Below are 24690 nucleotides of genomic sequence, written 5' to 3'. Positions count from 1 at the left end.
GCTGACCATGTTTTATGATTCAAAGGCCAAAAATGTCCCATGGTGCCTTACAGAGCTTGGGATTTCATGCTGCTAGTGTTTATTTATGCTGTTCTTTCTTCTGCATAAAATGCCAATTCTTCTTTAAAACTTAAAAGAGGTTCCTGGTGAAATCTTTACACATTCTTGGAGAAAAAGCTCAACTACTACACCTCCTCTGCTAAATCTTCCTAGATTACCTGCAGCCCGGGGAACAACCCCTCCTGTAAATGCCCACAACACTTCTGTCATCCCCTTTAACACTTAGGACTTTATCCCCTTAGCTTAATGATAGCAAAAACCAAATCTACCTTTATATTCTATAGAAAATCTAGGACAATGTCTTCTACATTTCACTGCTGGATTTCTTAAGTAAAATATTTAATATTTATTTCTTAATTCAACAGAGGAAAATCAGAATGTGGTCTAAGTAACAGAAATGTCGTAGTATTGAGCTTTAGTATTTTTAGCCAACTGTTTTATAAAAATCAACTCTCAAAGGAACTAAAACTTCCTAAGTATTAAATACATTAAAGGTTTCTATCAGCATCAAAAAATAATGAAATTTAATGTTAAAATTCCTTATATTATATGTCATCATTTTGCTAGGAAAGAAAAACTCTTCATAATGCCTAAATTAAAAAAAAAACCTAACAAGTTATTAGAAATTAAGAATAAATCAGTTATCAATAATGAAATTTTATTGCAAGAATACAGAGACCACAGATGATATTTTCCAGCAACTAGTTACTTTTAAAGTTCATAATGATAGAGTGAGATGAATGCTCAATGTCATCACTGTAGAAATAATCCAGTTTTAATGAAAATACTATTTGTAAAAATGTACATAAAATAGTTTTAGTCTGTTTTGATAGGACTCAGATTCTCTATACAGTGTAATAAGGCTTACTATAAAATCAGTCACCCAGTAGAAATTATTTTTTAAAAACCCTAACATTTAGAATTTTTAAAAGTTAAATATATTCAAATCAGACACCTACCTGCATCACCTTCTGCTGAATCTCCTCTAACTGTGTACGCTTACTACGTTGCCTACAAACTTCCTGGTAGCGAGTATACTGTTCTCGCAGCGAATCTAGTAATTTCATAACCTGTGGCTGGGCCAGCAGTTCATCATCCATAGGAGACCATGAGACCCCTCCATCTGAGCCATTAAATCGACGCTGCTGTAATTCGGACAACAATTCATGCCCTTTACGAATGAAAGATACTTATAATTAATATCCATAAAGAAATACAATTCTTACTTCTCAATCTCAATTTTAGTCCCTTATTTTTAGAACCTATCTGCCTATATGTCTGCCTAACTATCTACTAGGTCATAATTACTGAAATGCAATTTTTAAATATATATAGAAATAAATAGGAAATAGCATATTTTAGTATATAACTACGCAGTATATTTAAATGCTATATATCATATATATCATGAATGTATATACTACATATGCTACACTAGTTAGTAAATATACGGCATATTTTTTTTTCTATATCTATCTGTCATCACATTCTTGTTATTGGTGGATTCATTATTTAGGAAATTGTGCCAACCAATCCTCTTTCCCTGTAGAGCACAATTACACTCTGGGATTTCTGTCTAGTATGGTACTAACTAGTATGTTCCATTTGATGGTACTAATCAATACTAAGCAGGATGTTGTAGGATTTCAGTATTAATCCATACCCTTAATCATAGTATCTAAAACAAAAGTTGACAGTGTAACAATGTATGATTAAAGGGAGAAAGTTTTATTACTGGTAAGAAATAAAATTTAAATAGTCTCTATTTAAGGAATCTCTACAAAATATTAAGTGAATCATGAGGGACTACACTAGTCTAAGAACTTCAATGTTACTCATATAGCAAACTCATGTAAGAAAATCCATTCATGCATGAGAAATTAAAATTGCAGAATATGCAACATCTAAAACTGGAATTTTAAAAGTGAATAAATCGCAAACTGTTTTTCCAGGATAATACTATTCCAATTATTACTTAAGGACCAAAAATATATGCAGATACTTAAATTCTCTTCATCTTTATTCAGAAAAATGTCCTAAAGTTAAATGGCTTTCAATATTTAGAAACAGAAGTTTTATCATGATTTGAAGGTAATTCCAATTTCTAAAAAATACCCAAAATCGTTCTAAACCTCTCCATTTGTTTACTCTCTTTTTATCCCTATTCTAAGAGTCAACAGCATCTAAAAAAAGAACTTACTGGCATATAAAGTTAATTTCAAAATACAAATTTAAAAAGCTTCTTAATTCAAGGGCTTCAGTAGCTTTCAAAATGTTAAATATAACCATGGAATTAAATTTTAAACCTACAGCAAGCCATATTTTTACTGACAGTCCACTGTACCTGCTCAACATGTAGGAATTCATAGATTACAATTATTTCTTTGTTCTCTAAGGAAGTAAGATCAATATCATTGAAAACAGTATAATGGAATCAATACAATGAAGATATTCAGAATTCTTCAAATTGAAACAAATACAAGTATTTCAAGGGAGAAATAATTTAACAGTTTATCATTATTAATACTTTCCAAAAATACTGTAAAGTATATTAACACACTGTTAGGTTAAACCAAAGACCAATTTTAAAATTCCCCTTGAGTTTCTACCACATAATACATGTTTAATCAATTTTTATTTCATGAACCAATCAATATATGATTGGCTTATTGGATTATTATCAGTGATAAACACTTTTTTTTACCTTACCTGTCTGAAGAACTGTTTCAGGATCAACTGATGGAAGAAAGTTTAAATCCACAGACCTGCCAAACACCACAAGAATAATTTTTAAAAACTGTATTTTTATCTATACAAAGAAAATCCTTTATGTATGTGCATCAAAACAGGAGCATATGGTGTGGAAATCTGAAGCACACTATTCTACCAGGCTAATGCCCTTAAGCATTAAGAAACCAATTAGAGATAATTAAACACTAGTAGCCAAAAAAAAAAAAAAAAAATATGTGAAAATCACAGATAGTTTATTATTATAGTAGTATTTCAACTATATCGAAGGAATCCATTTTAGTATTTTCCCACTGCATATTTATTCCAAAATGAAATGTGTAACTATATAATAACCCAGAAATGTTAACATTAAAAATGCATGGAGCCATCCTCCAATTAAGCGTTACTTATCTACAGCAACCTTGAGAGCTACGAATAGTCTCTGATATTCATGTGCATGTGCATCCCTAAGCAGTTGTACTCTCCTCCCTGAACTAATTGTGTTTCATTTGCAGTTGGACCATGCTCTGTATTTTTTTAAACACATATGGGAAGTAGAAGATGAAGGAAAGACAGAGCACATGGCAAATCAAAGCCTAGGACCTTGCTGCTGTAATTGACCGGTCCTGCTCTAAATCTTTCACTTTTGTCGATTCATCTGGGCCCTCGCCTCTTGTGTAGCCTGGATGCTTCTGGAGTAATGACATTAAAAAGGTGATGAAAATTTCAAGTGGAGGGACTTTATTATCTGGGATTTAAAAGAGACTAAGTAATAACACTTGAGTTCCTTGGGGAGGAACTGGCAAATACAAGATTTTATTTGATACTTCATGTAGTCATGCAAACCAGCATTTCCCAAAGTGTTTCCCAAAACACTGAACAAGATATTATTAGATGGAGAAAAAGGGGTCCTGCCAGCATGTCAGTACAGGAAACATGTTTCTTTACTGCAATGCTTTCTCAGACCTGTAATCTGTAAATGTTCACAGTCATTCTCAGAGAGGGAAACATGGTAAACAGCATTAAGCTGTGACCATGAACTAATTTTCTACAGGGACCCTCTGAGGATGTCTTTCCTGAGGAAAATGACTTTAAGAAGCATCAAACTTACTCTGCTGGGCTACTCAGAAAGCAAGAGGTTTGGCTAATTTTTGTCAACCAACTTGTGTGACGTTTTCAATTCTTAAACCATAGCATAGAGTGTATGAGTTATCTATACACACATTTACGTGCATGTCAAAATTTTACATTTTATATTTTTATATGGTATCTACAGGACAGTAATGTTCCTAAGTGCTTCCTGTGACTGTAACTTGATTTCATTCAAACCATTTGTTTTCACATTTTCACTTTGCTTTAATCAAGACTTGGTGTTAAACTGTGACCTTCTCATATCCCTCTTACCTTATTATAAACTGGTATGTGACTATATTTGTATTCAAGGAATAACAAGATGCATTTTATCAAGGTTCCATTATATTTTTAAGGTCCGATTCAAAAGACATAGGCAAGGATGAGTGTTGATCCTTTCAAATTTCCTAATGAAAAATTACTGTTCTAGTAACCACTTTGTTGAGAGACCAGAAAGGATTAATTTGCTTCCTAAGGAGCTTTTAACCTGGGGAGAGGGATTTGGCTTACCAACAAAAAACTGAAAATTGTTAAGCTTGTAAAGTTCAATGGAATCCGTTAAAATGATAAATCTAGATAGTTATATTTAGATAATACAACTGAACAATTACTTCATCCAGTGTCATAAACACTAAATTCTCCAAGTTGAACTCATAGATATCACATATTTTATAAGGACCTAGGAGTTCTAGAAGTTAGGCATTTAAGAGATATTTAAATAAGGTTATAATAATTTTATTTCAAGCTGCAATCTTTCCCATAGTCTTCACAAGCAAAGTAGAACTCTAAAAAGAAAACGGTTTCATTTTGAAAACGTGTTCTTGCAAATGAATTTTTAAGGTAAATGCATTTTATTCGTCAAAAAGTCTTTGTAGAGAAACTTTGATTCAAATCAAGAAATTTTACATGTAAAGCAAATTCTCATGAATTAATAAATAAATTTAATTCAACTTTTGTATGTCAATTTTGACTGGAGAATTGCTTACACCTTACTTCTTTTAGCTTGCATTAATAGAGGTATTCTTCATCAGGTTAATCATAGCTTTGCAAAGGTATAACTCCAAGACACCAGCCACCTACCTTTCTTTCTCTTGCTGATTGCCTTTATCACTTCCATTGTTAATCAAAGCAAGTTCATCTAGTAATGATGTAGATTCTTTTGTAAACTTCTCAAAAACCTACAATATGAGATTTTGTTAACATATTAAGAATAATCTTAAAAGTTAATGTTTACATAAGGATTTTCAGTTAAGCAGAATACAATTAGCCAGGCAGAATTCCCTTTTCCTCTCTTGATGTCACTTACTACAATTCAACCACCAGTGCACAACAACTTAAAGGACAGAAGACAAAACCCCCCTTCCAGAACAATGAATAGTTTCAATGGATAAGAAATTTTTAAAATTTAAATAGAATAAGAAATTATTTTTATTCCTCAGACAAGTTTATTTTGATTCCTGTGTTTTATGAAGAAACATCTGCACTAGTAACGGTTTAAACTACATGAACATGATTTAGACCAGTATTAATCTTCTAATTCCCGTTACAGAACATTTCTTTATGTTTTTCTATCACTAATCCACACTGGTTGCATATACTAAAGAGTTTTATATATAAGCATGTAGCATAAAAATAAACTAGTTATAACTTTAACATGGCTTCTTAAAATATTTCTAAAAAGGGATTTGGGCAAGTCTGTTTATAATATAGGGGACACTCATTTGTCTGATATAACTGTCCAAATATGATGAAAATCGGTTATCCATTCTGAAATACCCAAGTTTATTATTCTTCAATAAAGTTAAGCTTATACAGTTGACTCTTGAACATGTTTTTGGGAAGTCAAAAGTTATATACAGATTTTCAGCTCTGGGGAGGGTTAGTGCCCCCAACTCCCATGTCATTCAAAGAATAACTGTAATCTAAGCGGAGTTAATAGAAGTTGTTCTTTTAGTCCCCAGTAGTTCAATTAAACAATGCCATAGCATGCAGAGGAGTTGACTTCAGTCTGGCCAAAGATACATTTTCAGAAATGAAAACCTTAACCTGTCAAACTGCTCTTCAACTCAAACTGATGTTTAAATATCCTCTCTGAAAATGGTACATCAACTAGATTACCTCTCAGGAAATTATGCTACTCTGTCATTCAACTAAAATATTCACAATTTTGACTAGAAATACTGCTACAAATGACAATAGCAAAAGCAAGCACTTACGAGTCTGCAGAGTATTTGCCTTCAAGCATTATGCTATCATGTGGTAGGCACTATATTTTTTTTTTGTAACAAAGAACAATCTACATGTTAGTTAATTAAAATGATAAAGTTACCAAAATATGTCTTATTTGTATGTAATAACATTTTTATCTCACTGTAATATACCAACCAGTCTCTTATTTAACCAGTCCATGTGATCATAGGTGAGACTCCCACCAAAATCTTCTGTTAACTGGCATGGTTCTATATAACGAGTCAATTTATTGGCAGACACTAAAATAACCTATAAAAGTAAAAAGAAAAGAATCATTTAGTAAGCCAATGTTAATGGCCATGAAAGCAATAAGGAGGTAAAATCAGGTTAAAATATGCAACACTGTTTCCAAAATGATGATATATTATCATGTATTTAATTAATACAAGATTTAATACATTAATAGAAGCATTTAAAATCAATTCAAAAATTGTGGATATCTGCTAATAAGCTATTATAAACCATATATAATACCACATTTTAAAAAATGAGACACAGCTGAGATGAAATATTTTCAAAATTTTATCAATATTAATAACTTTTTGATAATAAAAATCAGTTCCTTTGATACAATGTATTCAGCAAAAAAATTAGCCTTAAAATTAGCTAATTATAATAAGAAGATAAGCACAAATAATAATAAATCTGGCAATCAAAAAAGTACACACTTTAAAGTTTCTATAAAATTTTTTGATTATGTATTAACAAAACATGTCCTGTAATAGTAGAGTAAAACTCAGGATAACATATACTAATATTTAATTTGAAAATCAGAACTAAAAAGCAGGGAGGTCAGAGAATTCATAAACTTGAAATTCACATATTAAGGTGATAATCTTTTAACACTGAACTTTAAAATATTTTAAATACAAATTATAGAATGACCTAACAGATCACTGTGCACTAAATAAAATTTCAATGAGGATATACAGGAATATAAAAGAAAATATATGTGTGAGAGAAAGATATTCAAATGGTAATGTTAATGCAAAAATGATACATGGACATTTTAATTCCCCCCCACCCAAAATGTGCTAGTAAAACAACATGTTTAATGTGTCCGGCTGGAAAGAGCACCATTCACATCCTAACAATAACAAAAGCCAGATAATCTATAAAATTTTAACTTCTGTGCAACTTTCTCTGAGAGCCAAGGTCACAGAAAAATCACCTACTCTGAAAACAAAGAAAAGACAGCACCATAGAGAGAATGCTGGAAGGGAAGCCTACAAAGTGGCATGTGCAAAGGTTTGGGGGATGATGGAATTCTTTGGTATCATGACTATGAGGAAGGATTTATATCTATATATGTTGGTCAAATCTCATAACTGCATGTACATTACTGCTCAATAAATCTCACTTTTTAAAAAATTTAAGAGAAAAGACAACAACAAAAACAACATAAGGACTTGTGGGCAAACTACTAGAGAAAGAAAGAAGGAAAAGAAAAATTCAGAAACATTCCCATATGCAAAACTGGGTACATCCATACCATATATGAAGTTATAATATAAACACTAAATGAGGGGAAATTACCAAAACTGCAAACTGCTTTGCTAAAGGGGGAAGGATAAATCATCTTAGTAAGATACCAAAAACATGGTATCAAAAGTTCATAAAACTATCAGTGAAAAATGGATCCATCATAATAAACCTTATAACAAACTGCTATTGATAATAATACATTAAGTCCAAACTAAAAGCCTTAAACATTTATATTAGAAAAGAAAGGGTAATGAATAATGAATTAAGTGACCTACTTAAGAAGTTGGGGTCAGGGAATAGTGGGAGAACAACAGAATAAATCCAAAGAAAATAGAAGGAAGAAGGTGAAAAAATAAGAAATAAAGCCAAAAGTTTTCCCCCAAAAAACTAAAATAAAACGGACAAATTTCTGAGACGATAAAGAAAAGCACAAATAAATAACAGTAAGAGTGAAAAGAACACAGCTACATTGACAGCAGTGGTTTAAAAGATAATACAGACACAGAAAAATCTTGTGTCAATAACTATGCAAATTTAGAAGAAATGGACAAATTCCTGTAAGAAATCATTTATCAAAATTGGCATAAGAAAAAACAAAACACTTATACCAATGAAGTAATCACTAGACTCCATTTTCAGTAATCATACCCTTAGTGATAATTTAGTATTGTTATTCTGAGATCATTTGATGAGGAAGAAAGCAAATGATTAATATAAGACATTCTAATTCTGCCATTCCTGAGATCCTTGAGAAATGGAATTCTTGAGAAGCAAGATGTAGCAGGGGAAAAGTTACCCTTATGCTCTTCAATTTGAGTTGGAAGTATCCATTTAAACTCATGATGTATTTCATCTTAAATAAAAATACACTATTCTCATACACAAATCTAGTTCTCACCACTGACAAGTTTAGAAAGGATGACCAGTTCTGTAGAAATGCACACCTCTAGCATCCAGACTGTTACCTCCAAATACCATTTCCCTCTAAAGGGAATCAGGGCTCCTTGGAGAAATGGCCAATTCCAGATCTTGGGGCTAGAAACATTCATGATGAGCTTAGACCATCTTCTCACCCAGGTATCAACAGAGGTATCAAAGACTACTTGGGTTGTGCCAAAAAGCTTGAAAAGCCTTCCAATGGCCAAAGATGGAAAAATTTGCATATCAATAAAAATAATAAATGCCGTATTTTGAAACATTAAGTATGTTGAATTCAATGAGCTCATACTGATACAAAAGAAATGATCATAACTGGACTATCCTGGGGAATAAATTTACTTTATTGAAAGCTAGCAAATGTAGGGAAATAGGCATTTATCTCACCTTTCATATACAAACTGTACCACTGGGTAAACAAACAATGAAGGTAAGTTTCTCATTATTGATGTGTTCCAGCTAGTGAATGAAAAAAGAATAGAACTAGAACATTATCATTTTAAATCTTTACTAAATCCAGGCACTAAACATAAAGGGCCACTAGCATCACAAAAAAGATAACCATTATGAGTTTCATGATCAAGGAACACATTACCACTAATGAATGACCTTGGAAAAGAAAATTAAACATGAATCTAATCAATTGTCTAAATCCAACTATCAATTTATAGAAATACAGATTCAAAAAGGAAGCAGAATATGTTAAACTACACCACACAGATGCTTGCTGCAATGAAAAACTGTAAGACAAACAACAACCTGGTCTCTTCAAGAAAAAAAATACATAAGAAAGGAGAAAGAAAAATTAATATTAAAAAGCTTTATTTAATGAATTAAATGTAGAATCCCACAACCAATAATAAGAGAATTACATATCCTTTTCAAGCAAGCATTAAATATTTAAAAACTTGACTATGTATCAGGCCATAAAGAAAGCCTTGGTATATTTCAAAGGCACTAACTGAAAATATTCTATCACCACAATGAAATTAAGTTAGAAGTAAATAATCAATCAAATCAAATCAAATTAATAAGATTTTAAGACCCTATCTACTTGGAAAAGGATCTCAACCAATCACAATATGTCAATACTATTTGGATCCTGATTCAAATCAATCAATCAATCTGTGTATATGCATAATTTATATATAAATTTATAAATAAGTTTTAAAATATATTATTTATATATTTTATATATGGCTCAATCTTTTTATGATATTTATTAAATAATTATAAATTTGAAACCAACTAGCTCTTTGATATTAAAAGGAATTGTTTCTTTTAAGGTATAATAATGGTATTGGGTTATACTTTTTTAAAAGAATCTTTATGTTGGGTGCCTGGGTGGCTCAGTTGGTTGGGCAACTGCCTTCAGCTCAGGTCATGATCCTGGAGTCCCTGGATCGAGTCCCGCATCGGGCTCCCTGCTCGGCAGGGAGTCTGCTTCTCCCTCTGACCCTCCCCTGTCTCATGTGCTCTCTCTCATTCTCTCTCTCTCTCAAATAAATAAATAAAATCTTAAAAAAAAAAAAAAAGAATCTTTATGTTTTAGAGACACATAGTAAAATATTTACAAATAAATTCAAATGTCTTCAATTTCCTTCACTATAATAATATCCCCAGTCTTCTTTGAGGTAAATGGATAAGGGTAAGAATGGGGCAGGATGGACCATGGTTTGATAGATGCTGGAATTGGGTATAGGAATGCTTGGAGTTAACTGTAATATTTTGTTTACTTTTTTATGTGTTCATAATTATAATAAAAATACTAAAAACCTAACATACATATATATATAAAAACTCTTTTAAATGAATCTTTTCAGAAAGAATATGCCCAGCCAGTTTACAAGTTTTAAAAATCAAAGAACAGATCATTTCAATCTTTTTTTAAGCGATATATATATATATATATATATATATTTTTTTTTTTTTTAAGATTTTATTTATTTATCTGACAGAGAGAGCACAGCAGGGGCAGCAGCAGAGGGAGAGGGAGAAGCACACTCCCCGCTGAGCAGGGAGCCCGATGTGGGGCTTGATCCCAGGATCCTGGGATCATGACCTGAGCCGAAGGTGGACGCTTAACCAACTGAGCCACTCACGTGCCCCCAGATCATTTCAATCTTAAATAAATGCTTCCAGAGAACAGAAATGCAGGGAACACTCCCAACTCATATTATGAGACTAACACTGATACCCAAGGACAATCTGAGAAAAGAAAAGACCATACAACTTGCAAATATCAAGTATTAGCCAGTATCAGGCAAGGCTGTGGAGCAGTGAAAATTTTAGACACTACAAGTGGATATATAAATTAGAATGCTTTTTTGGAAAGCAGTTTGGCATTATCTTAAAAATCTGAACTGGATAAGCTGCAAACAGAGAAAACCTCATACATGTTTTATCAGGAGACATGTACAAGAATATTTGTAGCATATCATTCATAATGGCAAAAGAATGGAAACAACCCAAATGTCCATCAACAAGAGAATAAGTGGATTGTTTTTATTCACACAGAAGAATAACTTTCCGCAATGAGAATGAAATCAACTACATCTACTGCAAGAATATGCATGAACCTACCTACAATGAGAGAGAAAAAGCAGGTCAGTGAACATTAAAATCATACCATTTTTCAAAAGCTCAAAAACAAGTGAAACTAATACAGTATTTAGTAATAAATTATATCTTTAAATGGCAACTCTAGAGATATAAATATAAAAAATAAAAGATAAACACTCCCTATTTTCTTCTGAAGATTTTGTCTTTCACATTTAAGTTTTTAATACGCACACACACACACACACAATGAGAAAATGAACAAAGGATGGATAAATACAAATAAATGCCTTTATTTCAAGGTATGGCTATTTCGGTTCTTAGGTTGGGTCATGGGTATCCAAGTGTTTGTTTTAGTATTGTTTTGTATATACACACATTTTTAAGAATATGTACCAAATACTATATTTAAAAACTGAAAACAGAATCAAGAAAGAATCAAGAGAAGGGAACAAGTAACAGCGGGGGCACGATGAGATCTCAAGTGCCAACTCAAGAAAGTAACTTCTCTGAGGCAGCACTCAGGGAGGTTACAGGGAGAACAAAGGAAAATCTAGAGATGGTAGTAACAGAAAAGCTGAGGGGGTTTATATGCCTTTTTTTCCCATTTAAAAAGTAAAAGAAAAGATACAGAACATCAAATTACATTTTTGGTTAGTTTAGTAACAGCAAACTATATTATGCCTAAATGGCAATTAATGTAATCTCTCTTCTATGAGTTTAGCATATCTCAATTTCACTGTTTTACTATTTAGGTAACAATAAGAGCTAATTAAAATAAACATCTTAACATTTTTTAAAATAAAATAAACATCTTAGAATAAAAAGAACAGAAAAATATTATTCTTTTATTGAAAAACTTGTCACAGACAGCTTAATCCTCTTGTTCCAATGTAGCTTATTTGGACTAGTTCTCAGAGACAGGCATGACGTTAAACTGTCACTGTAAGTGGAGTCAGGCCACAGGAACGATCTCATCTGCCAGCAAGTCCTTCTGGGATCTAGGCAGGCACGTCCACACAGTCAGCTCCTAGGGAGAGCCTTTTCCTTTCTCCAAAGTGCCTAGCAATCTATTAACTAGATATACACCAACAATGAAACAGAAACATGTATTTACTCTATGAGGAAATAAACTACTTTGCTAAATTGAGCACCAATTCACATCTGAAAAGGTATTTCCAGAACACTCTGTCCTGAAAAGACAACTGAATAGAAAACATAATGAATGTAAAATATAATGAATGATGTCTCTGCTCTTCTACTGTGCCTTATTTGGCACAATAGTCTACTTAAGCACTCAAAAATATCTCTTGAAAAATCTATCATGTCCCTTATATTATAATTTAACTTTTAATGTGTTATTCATTTCTTCAACATTCATTATTTAATAGGAGTTAAATTTATTTATTAGAAGTATTATTAGTAGAAGCCATGTGTTCTAGTGCTGAGAATAGAAGGATAAATAAGGTATGTTTCTACAAAGGAAATGAGCTTTTTATTTCCGCAGTATTCCAGAGAGAGTTGTGCAATGCTTTCACAAAAAGAAGTAGATTAAAGTTTTCTGGTTTATTTCTACAGCCTTTGTTAAAAATACTCTAAATCTAAATGTTGTCATCCCTTTGATGTAATAGCACAGAGGGACAAAGGTTTTACTAGAATATGCCAAATGATTTCCAAATTCCTGTCTTAGGTTAAACACCATTATAATTGAAAGGATACTAAGCTAGGAGCCAATTACTCCAGGTTTGTGCCCTAGCTCTGCCACAAATTCACTGACCTTGTAAGAAGTCAACCTAAACGAAATCACTCCAGGCTTATTTCCCCAAACTGTCAAAGAAGGCATCTGCATTAAACTATCTATGATGTCTCTTTAAGCTCTTAAGAGGATTCTAATGAGTTGTCATCCTATATATTTAATTTGGGCCATTCTCTCTAATATATGACTTAATCTTGCCCAATGAAGAGCATTTGTCACTTTTTACACACACTGGTCTCACACACACAAAAAAAGTTAAAATAAATATTATAAACAAGAATGTAGAAATATGTATTTTACAGTACCTAAATACATTAAAGTCATTGGTAACAGATTTCAAGTTTAATTAAGTCAAAGGGAAAATTTGCAATTTTTCAGTTATATGTAGCAAAAGTTTACTTGTATCCAAATATTTCTTTTAAAACCTTTATTCCTAAAATCAATTTAAATGCAAATAGACAGATTTACTCTTTAATGACATAAAATTTACTTATGCAAAACAGACAATAAACAAGGGAATATCACAATTATAGACACCTGCATAAAACTCACTTTATCATTAGAAAATATTTTGTACAATCTATATTATAAAAGTCACTAATGGCTGTTAAAAGTGAAAATAGATCTGCCACGTAGATATATAGGACTGTATCAACACCAAAGGTACCTCAATGCTAAATAACAGTCTGAACAGTCAGCAGACTGAAAATCACAACCACTTAAAATTAACAACCTAAGGAACTATCTACTGTGATGAAATATCTGTTTCCACTGAAATAATTTCATCTTTACTTAAGAGGGTGAGGGCTAGGAGAAGTGCAGAGGAAGCTGGCAAAACACCAATAACTGATTTCATTTTGTTAGATAATGTTCAAATAGAATGAAGGAAGAAAAATTAAGAAGAGTTTGCAGTAGTAGGAAAGAATCTTTTTGTATGAAATGCCAAATATCTAAGTATCACCATTTTGAAGTGAGTCAGGAGTGGCATCCATAAAAGGAAAGAAAAGCCCTCCTCCCAAAGCATGCATAGCTTAAGTACACTCTGTTTGCAAAGGTGAATTAAGTATCCATTTGCCTTTGGAAAATGACACTATTTGCCAGAACGCAGTGTATAAATTACAACTGTCTCTAAGATGACAAACCAAGTTTCAATGAACAAACAACTCAACTCCACTCCAGCGCCGGCAAGCATCACAGAGAAATGTGATTTCACAAAAAGAGGAAAATCAAATGCACAAGTAAAAGTAAGAAACTGTGTTTTTCTGGGGGTGGAAGGGTGGGGTGTAGGCCTGAAGTAAAATTGGAGTGCTGAGAAAGGAAACTGTAGAGAAGGAGATTTCTGGAAGTTGGAAAAGCACAGAAATAGATTAGAAAGTAAATAACCTACATTAAAAAAAAAGAAAAAGAGAAAACTGACACATATCAAAGTCAATGTGGTGAAACAAATTTGGAATCCCACACTAAGTGATTTTCTCTAAACTATTCATTACAGCTTCTCAAGTTACAAGATACTGGTAAGATTTCTTATATGTCCTTTCTATTAAGTTTTGAAAGAAACCACTAAAACAGCCAACCTTTTTAAAAGTTTAAATATGAAGCAATGCAAAATCAGGGACATTTTATCTTATAGAAAATGTTTTATTTCCTGGCAACAAAGAGCGGAAAAAGAAGAAGAAAAAAAAAAGATAATCAAATTAAAAAAAAAAAAAAAAGTCCAGTCCTCCCCAAAAGTAATCATCACCAAAATTAAAAGCAAAATTAGAAAATAAAGGTCCAAAACATCACTTATGTCTAATCCCTTTCACCCTATGATTCTTAATATGAAAACATGCAAATAATGCCATAATTGCTAAATATTCTAAGGAAATATTTTCCAAAACCACAAAGTTGTGAAAATCTTAAGTGACTATTCAATGAGTAAGAAATAACACTGTAAACTAGAGCAAAAACATTCAAAATTACAAAGAACCAAATGTGCATTATTGTATTAGAATATTAATTTAAGGGGCGCCTGGGTGGCTCAGTCATTAAGCATCTGCCTTCAGCTCAGGTCATGATCCCAGGGTCCTGGGATCGAGCCCTGCATTGGGCTCCCTGCTTGGTGGGAAGCCTGCTTCTCCCTCTCCCACTCCCCCCTGCTTGTGTTCTCTCTCTCGCTGTGTCTCTATTAAATAAATAAATAAAATCTTAAAAAAAAAATTAATTTGAACATACTATAGTCAGTACTTTATTATTTCCTGCAGAACTTTCTTTCATATATATACACACTAACAGTATCACCTATTCTAATCAAGTGATTGTTAGAAAAACTATATTCCACCTTAAAAGCAAACCTCCTTAAAAATCAAACAATCCCAGGGCGCCTGGGTGGCTCAAATGGTCAAGCTCTGCCTTTGGCTCAAGTCTTGATCCCAGGGTCCTGGGATGGAGCCCCGCATATGGCTCCCTGCTCCATGAGAAGCCTGCTTCTCCCTCTCCCACTCCCCCTGCTTGTGTTCCCTCTCTCGCTGGGTCTCTCTGTGTCAAATAAATAAATAAAATCTTAAAAAAAAAAAAAAATCAAACAATCCCTTACCTCAGGAAAAGATGGTACCACAAACTCAAGATTTCATTTCTCAAAAAAAATATTTAAAACAATACATATTCCTAAAGTACTGAGCATTTCTTAAGACTGGCCCACTGGTAATATTTCCCAAAAAGTTATGAAAATCTCATGAACACTGTCCATAGCATTCTATTTTATCCTTTTTCCCAGACTATAATATAGAAGTAGTACATAATGAGCTTGTTTTAAGAAAGGATTTACTAAATTACTAATATTTAAAAATACTGAAGTGAACTTCATTAAACCATTTTAAATAACATATTATATACCAAAGTAAAAAAGACCAATTTTGACTTTTGGCATCTAACAAATGGCATTCATGATCTTTCATTTTAAAATAATTACGACAGGGACACCTGGGTGGCTTAGACATTTAAGCATCTGACCCTTGGTTTCAGCTCAGGTCGTGGTCTCAGGGTCATGAGAACAAGACCCACATCAGGCTCTGCGCTTGGCACAGAGTCTGCTTGAGATTCTTTCACCCTCTTCCCCCTGCTCTCTCTCTCTCTCAAATAAATAAATCTTTAAAGCAGTTATGTAAGACAAAGAGTTGAGTCATTTATAAAATTATCTACTTTCATGTTCAATTTTAAGACTACATATAAATTAAGATGAAAAGTGGTATTATATCTTCAGGGGCACCTGGGTGGCTCAGTCAGTTAAGCATCTGCCTTTGGCTCAGGTCATGATCCCAGGGTTCTGGGATCGAGCCCCACGTCGGGCTCCCTGCTTAGCGGGGAGTCTGTTTCTCCCTCTGTCCCTCCCCACTGCTCATTCTCTCTCTCTCTCAAATAAATTAATAAAATCTTAAAAAAAAAAAAAAAAAAGAAAGAAAGAAAATGATATGAGATCTTCAAAAACAGAGGGGGTAATTATTTTCATAACCTAATTTTTGAAATTTCAACTTTTATACTTTAAAAAAATCGGCTGGTTTGGGGCGCCTAGGTGGTTTCAGTAGGTTAAAGCATCCAACTCTTGGTTTGGGCTCAGGTCATGATCTCAGGGTTGTGAGATCGAGCCCCACATTGGGACTCCGCGCTGGGCATGAAACCTGCTTAAGATTCTCTCCCCCTCTTCCTCTGCCCCTCTGTGTCCCTCTTTAAAAAAAAAAAAATCAGCTAGTTTATTTTTATAATTTTTACATTTCTTTTTAAGCAACTATAAATGAGAAAAGGTTTGCAAGTCTGGCCTGGTAGACTCTTTGAAAGTATAGAAAATCTTTTATTGTTCATAAATGAAAGTTCAAATATAATTTAATCACACTATATACTACGTTTTTTACCGTAATTTTTAGAGTAAGAAAGACATCATCATATGCTAAATAATAATTTTGATGAAATGAGATTCATGTGTTAGAAAATCTATCTAAATCTTAGGAATGGGCAGAAGATATTGTTCCTGCATGCAATGCTGGGCCTGTACCTTTGACTTACTTCCCAGAGACTAACCAGGGACAGAGGTCAACTTATAGATTTTGCTCAGAAAAAAATGCAAATAATTTATTAAAACTGATCAATTTCTGTCTAGTGAAATAAAACAACCTCAAACTTTAGAATTTTTGGATCTGAAGGACATTAACCAGTTCTGTATCTAACTTGGCAATCTTATCTGTCTATAAAAATCCTAAATTCCTCAAAAGCTCTTTGAACGGCACCTCACAAATTACTAATAACCTCATTAGATAATGAGCTGCATATGTTTGATTTGTGTTTATTTTATATTTACATGAGAGTCATGTTTTTACCTTTATGAAAATTACACTATAACATATGCTTTATCTATTCAAGATTGTGGTAGACATCATATTCTGATTCTTACCTAATTTAATTGCTAAATAATTCTGAAGTATTTTTGACTATCCATTTCCATGAATATTGTAATATGTATCGGTACCATTAAATTCTTGAAGAAAAGATTAATCAATTACATTCAAAGTAGCTATCATTTTAAGCAGGAACCTAAACTTCAGATCTACCTCCAAGGAAATCTGAAACCTAGAAAACAAGCACAAAGGGAGCCAGAATAAAACAGTAGAACTATAAAAAGTTAAATAAAAAAGATCACTACCTACATAAAGTTTTTCAAACCTTTGCCAAGTCCTTTCAAAGGAAGTAAAAACCATAAAATTTTTTAACAGTAAATACAACTTTTTTTCTATTTTATATATGTTAGGTTAAGATAAATTAAATGACTAAACCACAATATTTTATTAACTAGCACATACTATTGCTCAGCAAGTTTGAAGAGAAAGATACTTGCCATTTAACCAAAACATTTGTGAAGGTTTTTAGTCTAGAATCTAACTTTTAGAAAGATTTAAAACTTGTTTCTCCTTTATGGTCACTATTCCATCTGTAACTAGAACACTTATCCTTTCCTAATACAACATTCCCAAAGAACCTAACATGGAACCTCTCACTCTGCAGGCACTCAGATGTTTCATATTTCATCTTACTTAATGCTAAGAATGTGGGTGCAAGATGTGAATTAAAAACGCCTATGTATGTCTTTGCGTGCTTACTACAAATTCACGTGTGTATATGTGTTTATATACATATTATTTCAATGTGTATGTCTGCTTGTTATTTGTCAGCTGGGGAATATTTTTTTCACTAAGGGAAAACAGCTTCCTGCAAAAACTGGGAAGAGTCATAATACATGGAGCCAGAGGCACTGACAGAAGAGCATGAAGGAAGTCTTTGGTCTTGGAGCCTAACATTTGTTAGGCCTCAAAAAACAAAAACAAAAAATAAAAAATAAAAACCAGAATCAAACGCAGTATTAAGAAGAGATAAGAAAACAATTTAGAATGGTGGCTGATTATCATCGCCAGTAAATAACACTTTTACTCTCATGAATGACAATAAAGAATAAGGTAGAGATCCTTTTGATTATTAGTCTCCCAATTTGAGGATAAGATTAATGCCAGTACTACTTCAATTTTATCTTGTCATTTGATAGACTATAGATACTATCATCTAAGCAACAAAAGCTTTCAAAGCCACTAGGTATAATGCTGCTGAAGGACAAAAGTACATGAATCTCTGAATTGCTAAAAGGGAAACTGGACAGGTAGATACCTATTTCAGCGATAAGACAATACATAAGGAAATATTTAGGTAAGCAACGAGAGAAGAATATTCAATAGCTAATGAAAAACATTAGAGAAGTGAACAGGAAGAAAGTCATCTAGAAGAAAAAATTCAGGAAAGATGATGAGCAAGGAAATGTGAAATCATGTGGGAAGAACAAGGTGTCATTAAAACTATTATGTGTTTATTTGATGAATGTTGTCGACATCTGGTAATAAATCTTTCTTATGGATAATTCTATGAAGTAAAACATACTCCTGCTTATAGGAACACCAGTATTTATAACAAAGTTATACTTTAAAAATATTTAGAATATAGGGGTGCCTGGGTGGCTCAGTTGGTTAAGTGTCTGCCTTCAGCTCAGGTCATCATCCCAGGACCCTGGGATGGAGCCCTGTGTTGGGCTTCCTGCTCAGTCTGCTTCTCCCTCTCCCTTTGCCTCCCCCCCAACTCGTGCTCTCTCTCACCTCTCTCTCAAATAAAAAAATTTAAAATAAAAAATAAAAATATTCAGAATATATACCAAAACACAAGCTTAATTACAACAGCTCAAATGATCCAAATAACACCAAGGAAAATAATTTTTAATTAAACAAACATCTACATTGAATTTAATTATATATAGCTCTAAGTATCAAAAATAGCTGTGAACTGCACCTTAAAGTTGAATATGTTTGTCAGTATATTAGCCAGCATTTAAAATTACTTACTCTCATCTCATTAGGATATTAGGCTTTTTAATAAGTGCCTAGCGCTTATTTACTTGGGAAAATACTCTAGCTGAATCTCTTCAATGTCTAAAAGAAAACAATATGGTGATAAAAGAAACTTTCACAGTTGAGTTTTAAACATCAATCCATGACATTAGATCTAAGCGGACAGGAAATCTGTCTTCTATTTTACCCTCTAAGATGCAAGGTGTTTAGTCACTATGTATTCATATAGCATGAAACCCAACAAGGCAAAGCATTTCTAAGCAGATGCCTATGCTTAAAGCAGGATGTGATGCGCTCTTTGTAAAAGGGATCTTTTCTCCTACTGAGTGTTCGCAGCTTTAGTTTCTACACCACTGGCCTCTGCTCACTTTGCTTTCTCTCAGAGCAACACTTCCTGTGTGCCCCTGGCATGAACAGCAGACCTCCCTACCAATCAGAAGTACTCACTCACCATGGCAACATTCAGGCCTCCTGCTTTGAAACTTTACTCTCTTCCCTCACTATACTTTTGTTTCTCCTCCTTGGGATGCAGTTTCCCATTCAACTATCAGGTAACACCTTTCCTAATGGAACCCAGCAGCCAGGCTGCCCTCCCCTACAATGCTGGCACAGCTTTTCACTAAGTCTACATCACAGTCAAGTCAACCAATGACAAAAGTGTGTAAGATAAAAGCAGGAGGAAAAGTGCAACTTGTTTCTGCTTAGGATGTAGAAGGCTGGAAAGAACAATGCTCCAACCCTTACACCACCACCACCACTAAAATGATGCAAGTTAATCTGAAAAACAACAACTCTTCTGGAACCCATGAGGGTTAACAGGACAACTAACTAACCTGAAATCTAAGGATAGACCAGTGTCTTCAAGAAAAGATGGGGCTGGAGCACTTGCTTACCTGGGGAAAATGCCAGCCATGATACAAGCCAGGTAAGAATTCAGCTAACATTTTTAACGAATTGCTACAGGCCAAATGTGAACTAATTCAAAAGTACAGAACCCCTGGGAAGCATGGACACAAGAAGAATTCAGTCACTCACGGGCTCTTCTCCATAGACCTCCTGGGAATCATGAGAAAGAATGGGACAGTAAAGATAAAAAACTTCAAAACAGCCTCTCTCAAGAGTACAGGCCTGGGGGAAGCAAACAGCCGCCACTACTGGAGAGGCATGAAGCTGGAAGGACGGCCCAGATTCTTCAACTCTGTCTCCTCTAGAAAATAAAAACCTTCATGTCCTGAGGGAAAAGCAGCAAACCCAGATGACCTTAGAGCACAAATACAGCCCCACTGTTGCTAGAGGGAAGGAAAAGAAAAGCCCTCTATCTACTAGAAACAAGAATATATGATGAGCCCAGGCTATCACAGGCCTCCTAAACCTGGGAGAGAGGGCCCTATTCCCTAGACCCAGCATCACAAAGCCTGCCTAAGACTGAGGTTGAACCAGAACAACAGAAAATGTCCCTCTGACAAACACTGAATAATAAGGAACAGCAGTCTTTTGCTAATGGAGAGTCAATAGTGGAAAAAGACCTTTTCTGAGGCAAGGTGCAAAGGAAAGACCTATAGTTGAGGGTGGAATAAACATTGAAAAAAAAAAAAAACAGTCTCTGGCAAGTTAGCACCATCTTCAACATAAGTAGCTCTAGAGGAATCTGAAGCCTGTGGTGCACTGAAGAAAATAACAGCAACAGCAAAAGCCCAAGTCAATTCAACTCCTGGCTAGGCTAATTCTCCTGCTCCACTAAAAGCCTAGCAAAAACCAAGGTGGGCCCATGTGTAGGCACAATACTATTTACCTCAGTCTTTGCTATCCTAAACAAGATGTCCAACATGCAACAAAAAATAACAAGGCATGCAAAAACCAAGAAAACAACCCACTGTCAGGAAACAAAGCAAACGATATAACTAGAGTAAGACAGACCCAGAGAGCAGAAGTATCAGGTAGGGAATTTAAGATAATATAACACATGCTAAAGGTTCTCACGGAAAAACTGCAAGACAACATGCAAGAACAGATGGGGAATTTCAGCAGAGATAGAAACTATAAGGAAGAATCAAATAGAAATGTTACAAACCAGGAATGCAAGCTGGTGCAGCCACTCTGGAGAACAGTATGGAGGTTCCTCAAAAAAGTTGAAAATAGAGCTACCCTACGACCCAGCAACCGCACTACTGGTTATTTACCCCAAAGATACAAATGTAGTAATCCAAAGAGGCACCTGCACCCCAATGTTTATAGCTGTAATGTCCACCATAGGCAAACTATGGAAAGAGCCCAGATGCCCAACGACAGATGAATGGATGAAGAAGATGTGGTAGATATATACAATGAAATATTATGCAGCCATCAAAAAAATGAAATCTTGCCATTTGCAACAACGGGGATGGAACTAGAGGGGATTATGCTAAGCGAAATAAGTCAATCAGAGAAAGACAATTATCATATGATCTAATTGATATGCAGAATTTAAGTAACAAGGAAGAAGATCATAGGGGAAGACAGGAAAAAATGAAGACGAAACCAGAGAGGGAGACAAACCATAAGAGACTCCTAATCATAGGAAACAAACTGAGGGTTGCTGGCGTGGAGGTGGGTCAGGGGATGAGGAGGCTGGGTGATGGACACTGGGGTGGCTATATGTTGTGGTGAGCGCTGGGTGTTGTGTAAGACTGATGAATCACAGACCTGTACCCTTGAAACAAACATTATATGTTAATTAAAAAAATAAAAAATTAGGGAAGAAAGAAATATTACAAACCAAAAACATGGTAACATAGATGAAGTAAGTCTACAACAAATGGGTCATCAACAACTCAATAAAGACAAAGAAACAAACAGTAAACTTGAAAATGGATAAACAGAAAATACCCAAACTGAAACACAAAGAGATAAAACACTTAAAAAAAATAAATAAATAAAACAGAACACCAACCCAGAATGGTGAGAAATTTTCAAACGGTCTAACATACATACAATTGGAATTCTAGAAGAAATATAAAAAGAAAATGGGGCAAAGAAAATATTTGAAAATATCTAAGAATTTTCCAAAATTGATGGCAGACATCAAACCAGAGATCCAACAAATGCAGAGAACATCAAAGAGAACAAATACCAAATAAAATACATCTAGGCATTATATAATAAAAATGCTGAAAACCCAGAAATAAAGTGAAAATCTTAAATGTGGCCAACAGGGAAAAAATATATATGGCCCACGGCAGACCAAGGATACAAATAATAGAACTCTCCTCAGAAGCTATAGGAATGACAAGTCAATGGTGTGATATACTTAATGTGCTCAAAGAAATTAATGAAACAAAATTCCATACCCACTGAAAATATCTTTTGAAACCATAATAGAAACAATAGGTTTTTTTCAGGAAAACAAAAGCTAAAAAAATTCAATGCCAACAGACCTGCACTGCAAGATATGTTAAAGAAAGTCCTTCAGGCAGAAGGAATATATCAAACAAAAAGATGAATCTCCAAAAAGAAATGAATAACACCAGAAGTGGCATAAAGAAAGATGAAATTCATTTTTTTTATTATTTTAATTGCTGTAAATAAACTATCAATGGCAAAAATAGTAGCCATCTATTGTGTGTTTACAGAATAGTAAAAGTAAAATGTATGACAATAATGGGAAGTACTGGATATACATTGTTTTAAGTAATTTCTACTACATAGTAAGTGGTATATTATTTGAAGGTAACAGTACACTAATTGAAGATGTATACTGTAAACTTAGGGCGTGCACACACAAAAAAATTTAATAAGGGATATAAACTACAATGGAGATAAAATGTAATCATAAAAAATAATCCAAAAGAAGGCAAAAAAAAAAGAACCAAAAAGTACATAAAATCTAGCAAGATGATAGATTTAATCCAGCTGTATCAATAATTATATTAAATATAAATGGCCTTACAAAACACTGCAAAGGACAGATTGTCAGAATGGATATGAAAGCAAGACCTAAGGATACTCTAAGAAATCCACTTTAAATATAAAGAAATAGATAGGTAAACAGATGATAGGTAAATAGGTAATATGGAAAAAGATACAACATGCAAACACTAGTCAAAAGAAAGCTGAACTAACTATACTAATGTCAAGCAAGGTATACTTCAGAACCAGATACAGTATCAAGGATAAAAAAAAACTTTTAACAGGTGTGGCAGGAAAAATATGACAGAATTGTTTAAACTTGTATTCCATCTGGGACTTCTTTCTGATCTACAATAAGATGTATTTTTACACAAGACAAATGAAGAGAATAATGTCAATAGGAAAGGATAGGTAACTTTTTGTCATGGATCAAAACCAAACCAGATACTAAAAATAATTATGACATATCACACAAAATAGACTCCAACTTCAAAATGTCCAGGATTTCCTAGTATTAGCTAAATGCCCTCTTGGTAATGCAATATTTTCTTTTTTTAAATAAAAAGTTCTACTTACTCAAAGTTTATAAAGAGTGATACAAATGAAAACAAGAAAGAATTGTGGTCTTTGACAAAGAATCATAATTTATTCCACAAGTATCTGAATGTCAATTACATACTCATCATTGCTTAGGCACTGACTCATCACTGCATAAGCACAGCTTAGAATCCAACGATGAGCAAACAAAATACCAGCAAAATGCTCTTTTTATTTTTATTTTTTTGCAAAATGCTATTTTTAAAGATACAACGCATTTCTGCTTTTTTATAGAGTGTATTTACCTCAAAGCCAAGTCTATCCTTTTCTTTCCAAAAACAAAAATGTGTTACTTTCTTATCCCAGAATTCATCAGGCTTCACTACACAAACAAGGGACACCTCAGCTGGAACAACATTCTATAAAATACAAAAAAACAATTATAAATTATACATGTAAAATGAATAATTTATTAAAGTTATAAATTACTAGGTTTTCATGGTTGGGCTGAGTAATTAAGAGACCTTTGGAAAAGAATTAAAATAAGAAATACTCCAAACTTCAAAACATACATGGCAATAAAGAAATACTTGGAAAGACAAGTTGATTCAGAAAAGATTTCAAATATACAATGTAATATATGCAGTACATGTGAATTATTTTTGTGTTTTACTGAATCTCTCTAATAGGGATATATTCAGATTAAACTACAAGACAATTTTTAATTGGCCAACTATTACATTTGGTTTTTCTACTATATGAAAAAATTTTTTTCTAACACAATCATCTTGGAGAATTTCTTCAAATAATGTAAAATCAATTTTCTCACAAAATAAATTTCTTACTGGCCATTATACAAAGAAGCCCCGATTCTGCTTGATTATTAACTTGAAGAAGAGGACAAGCTTATCTCTGACAAATACAATTTCACATTTACTAGATTTGGTT

General features: G+C 33.4%; 1 protein-coding gene across 7 annotated transcripts in view; it reads right to left on the bottom strand.

Moving 5' to 3' along the window:
• Nucleotides 1-24690, bottom strand: part of SESTD1 (SEC14 and spectrin domain containing 1) — a 148393-nt gene that overhangs the window by 52689 nt on the left and 71014 nt on the right. For all 7 annotated transcript variants that reach the window (XM_032407174.1, XM_032407165.1, XM_032407193.1 and 4 more), the window contains 5 exons: nt 24048-24161; nt 6307-6420; nt 5002-5099; nt 2770-2825; nt 1020-1231 (listed from right to left, as the gene is read on the bottom strand). In XM_032407174.1, coding sequence (XP_032263065.1) covers nt 1020-1231; nt 2770-2825; nt 5002-5099; nt 6307-6420; nt 24048-24161 — 594 coding nt within the window. The remainder of the gene's footprint in view (nt 1-1019; nt 1232-2769; nt 2826-5001; nt 5100-6306; nt 6421-24047; nt 24162-24690) is intronic.

This window comes from Phoca vitulina, unplaced genomic scaffold, assembly GCF_004348235.1.
Source record: "Phoca vitulina isolate PV1807 unplaced genomic scaffold, GSC_HSeal_1.0 scaffold1, whole genome shotgun sequence".
In the NCBI taxonomy this organism is placed as follows: Eukaryota; Metazoa; Chordata; class Mammalia; order Carnivora; family Phocidae; genus Phoca; species Phoca vitulina.
This window is presented reverse-complemented; position numbering and strand designations above follow the sequence as displayed.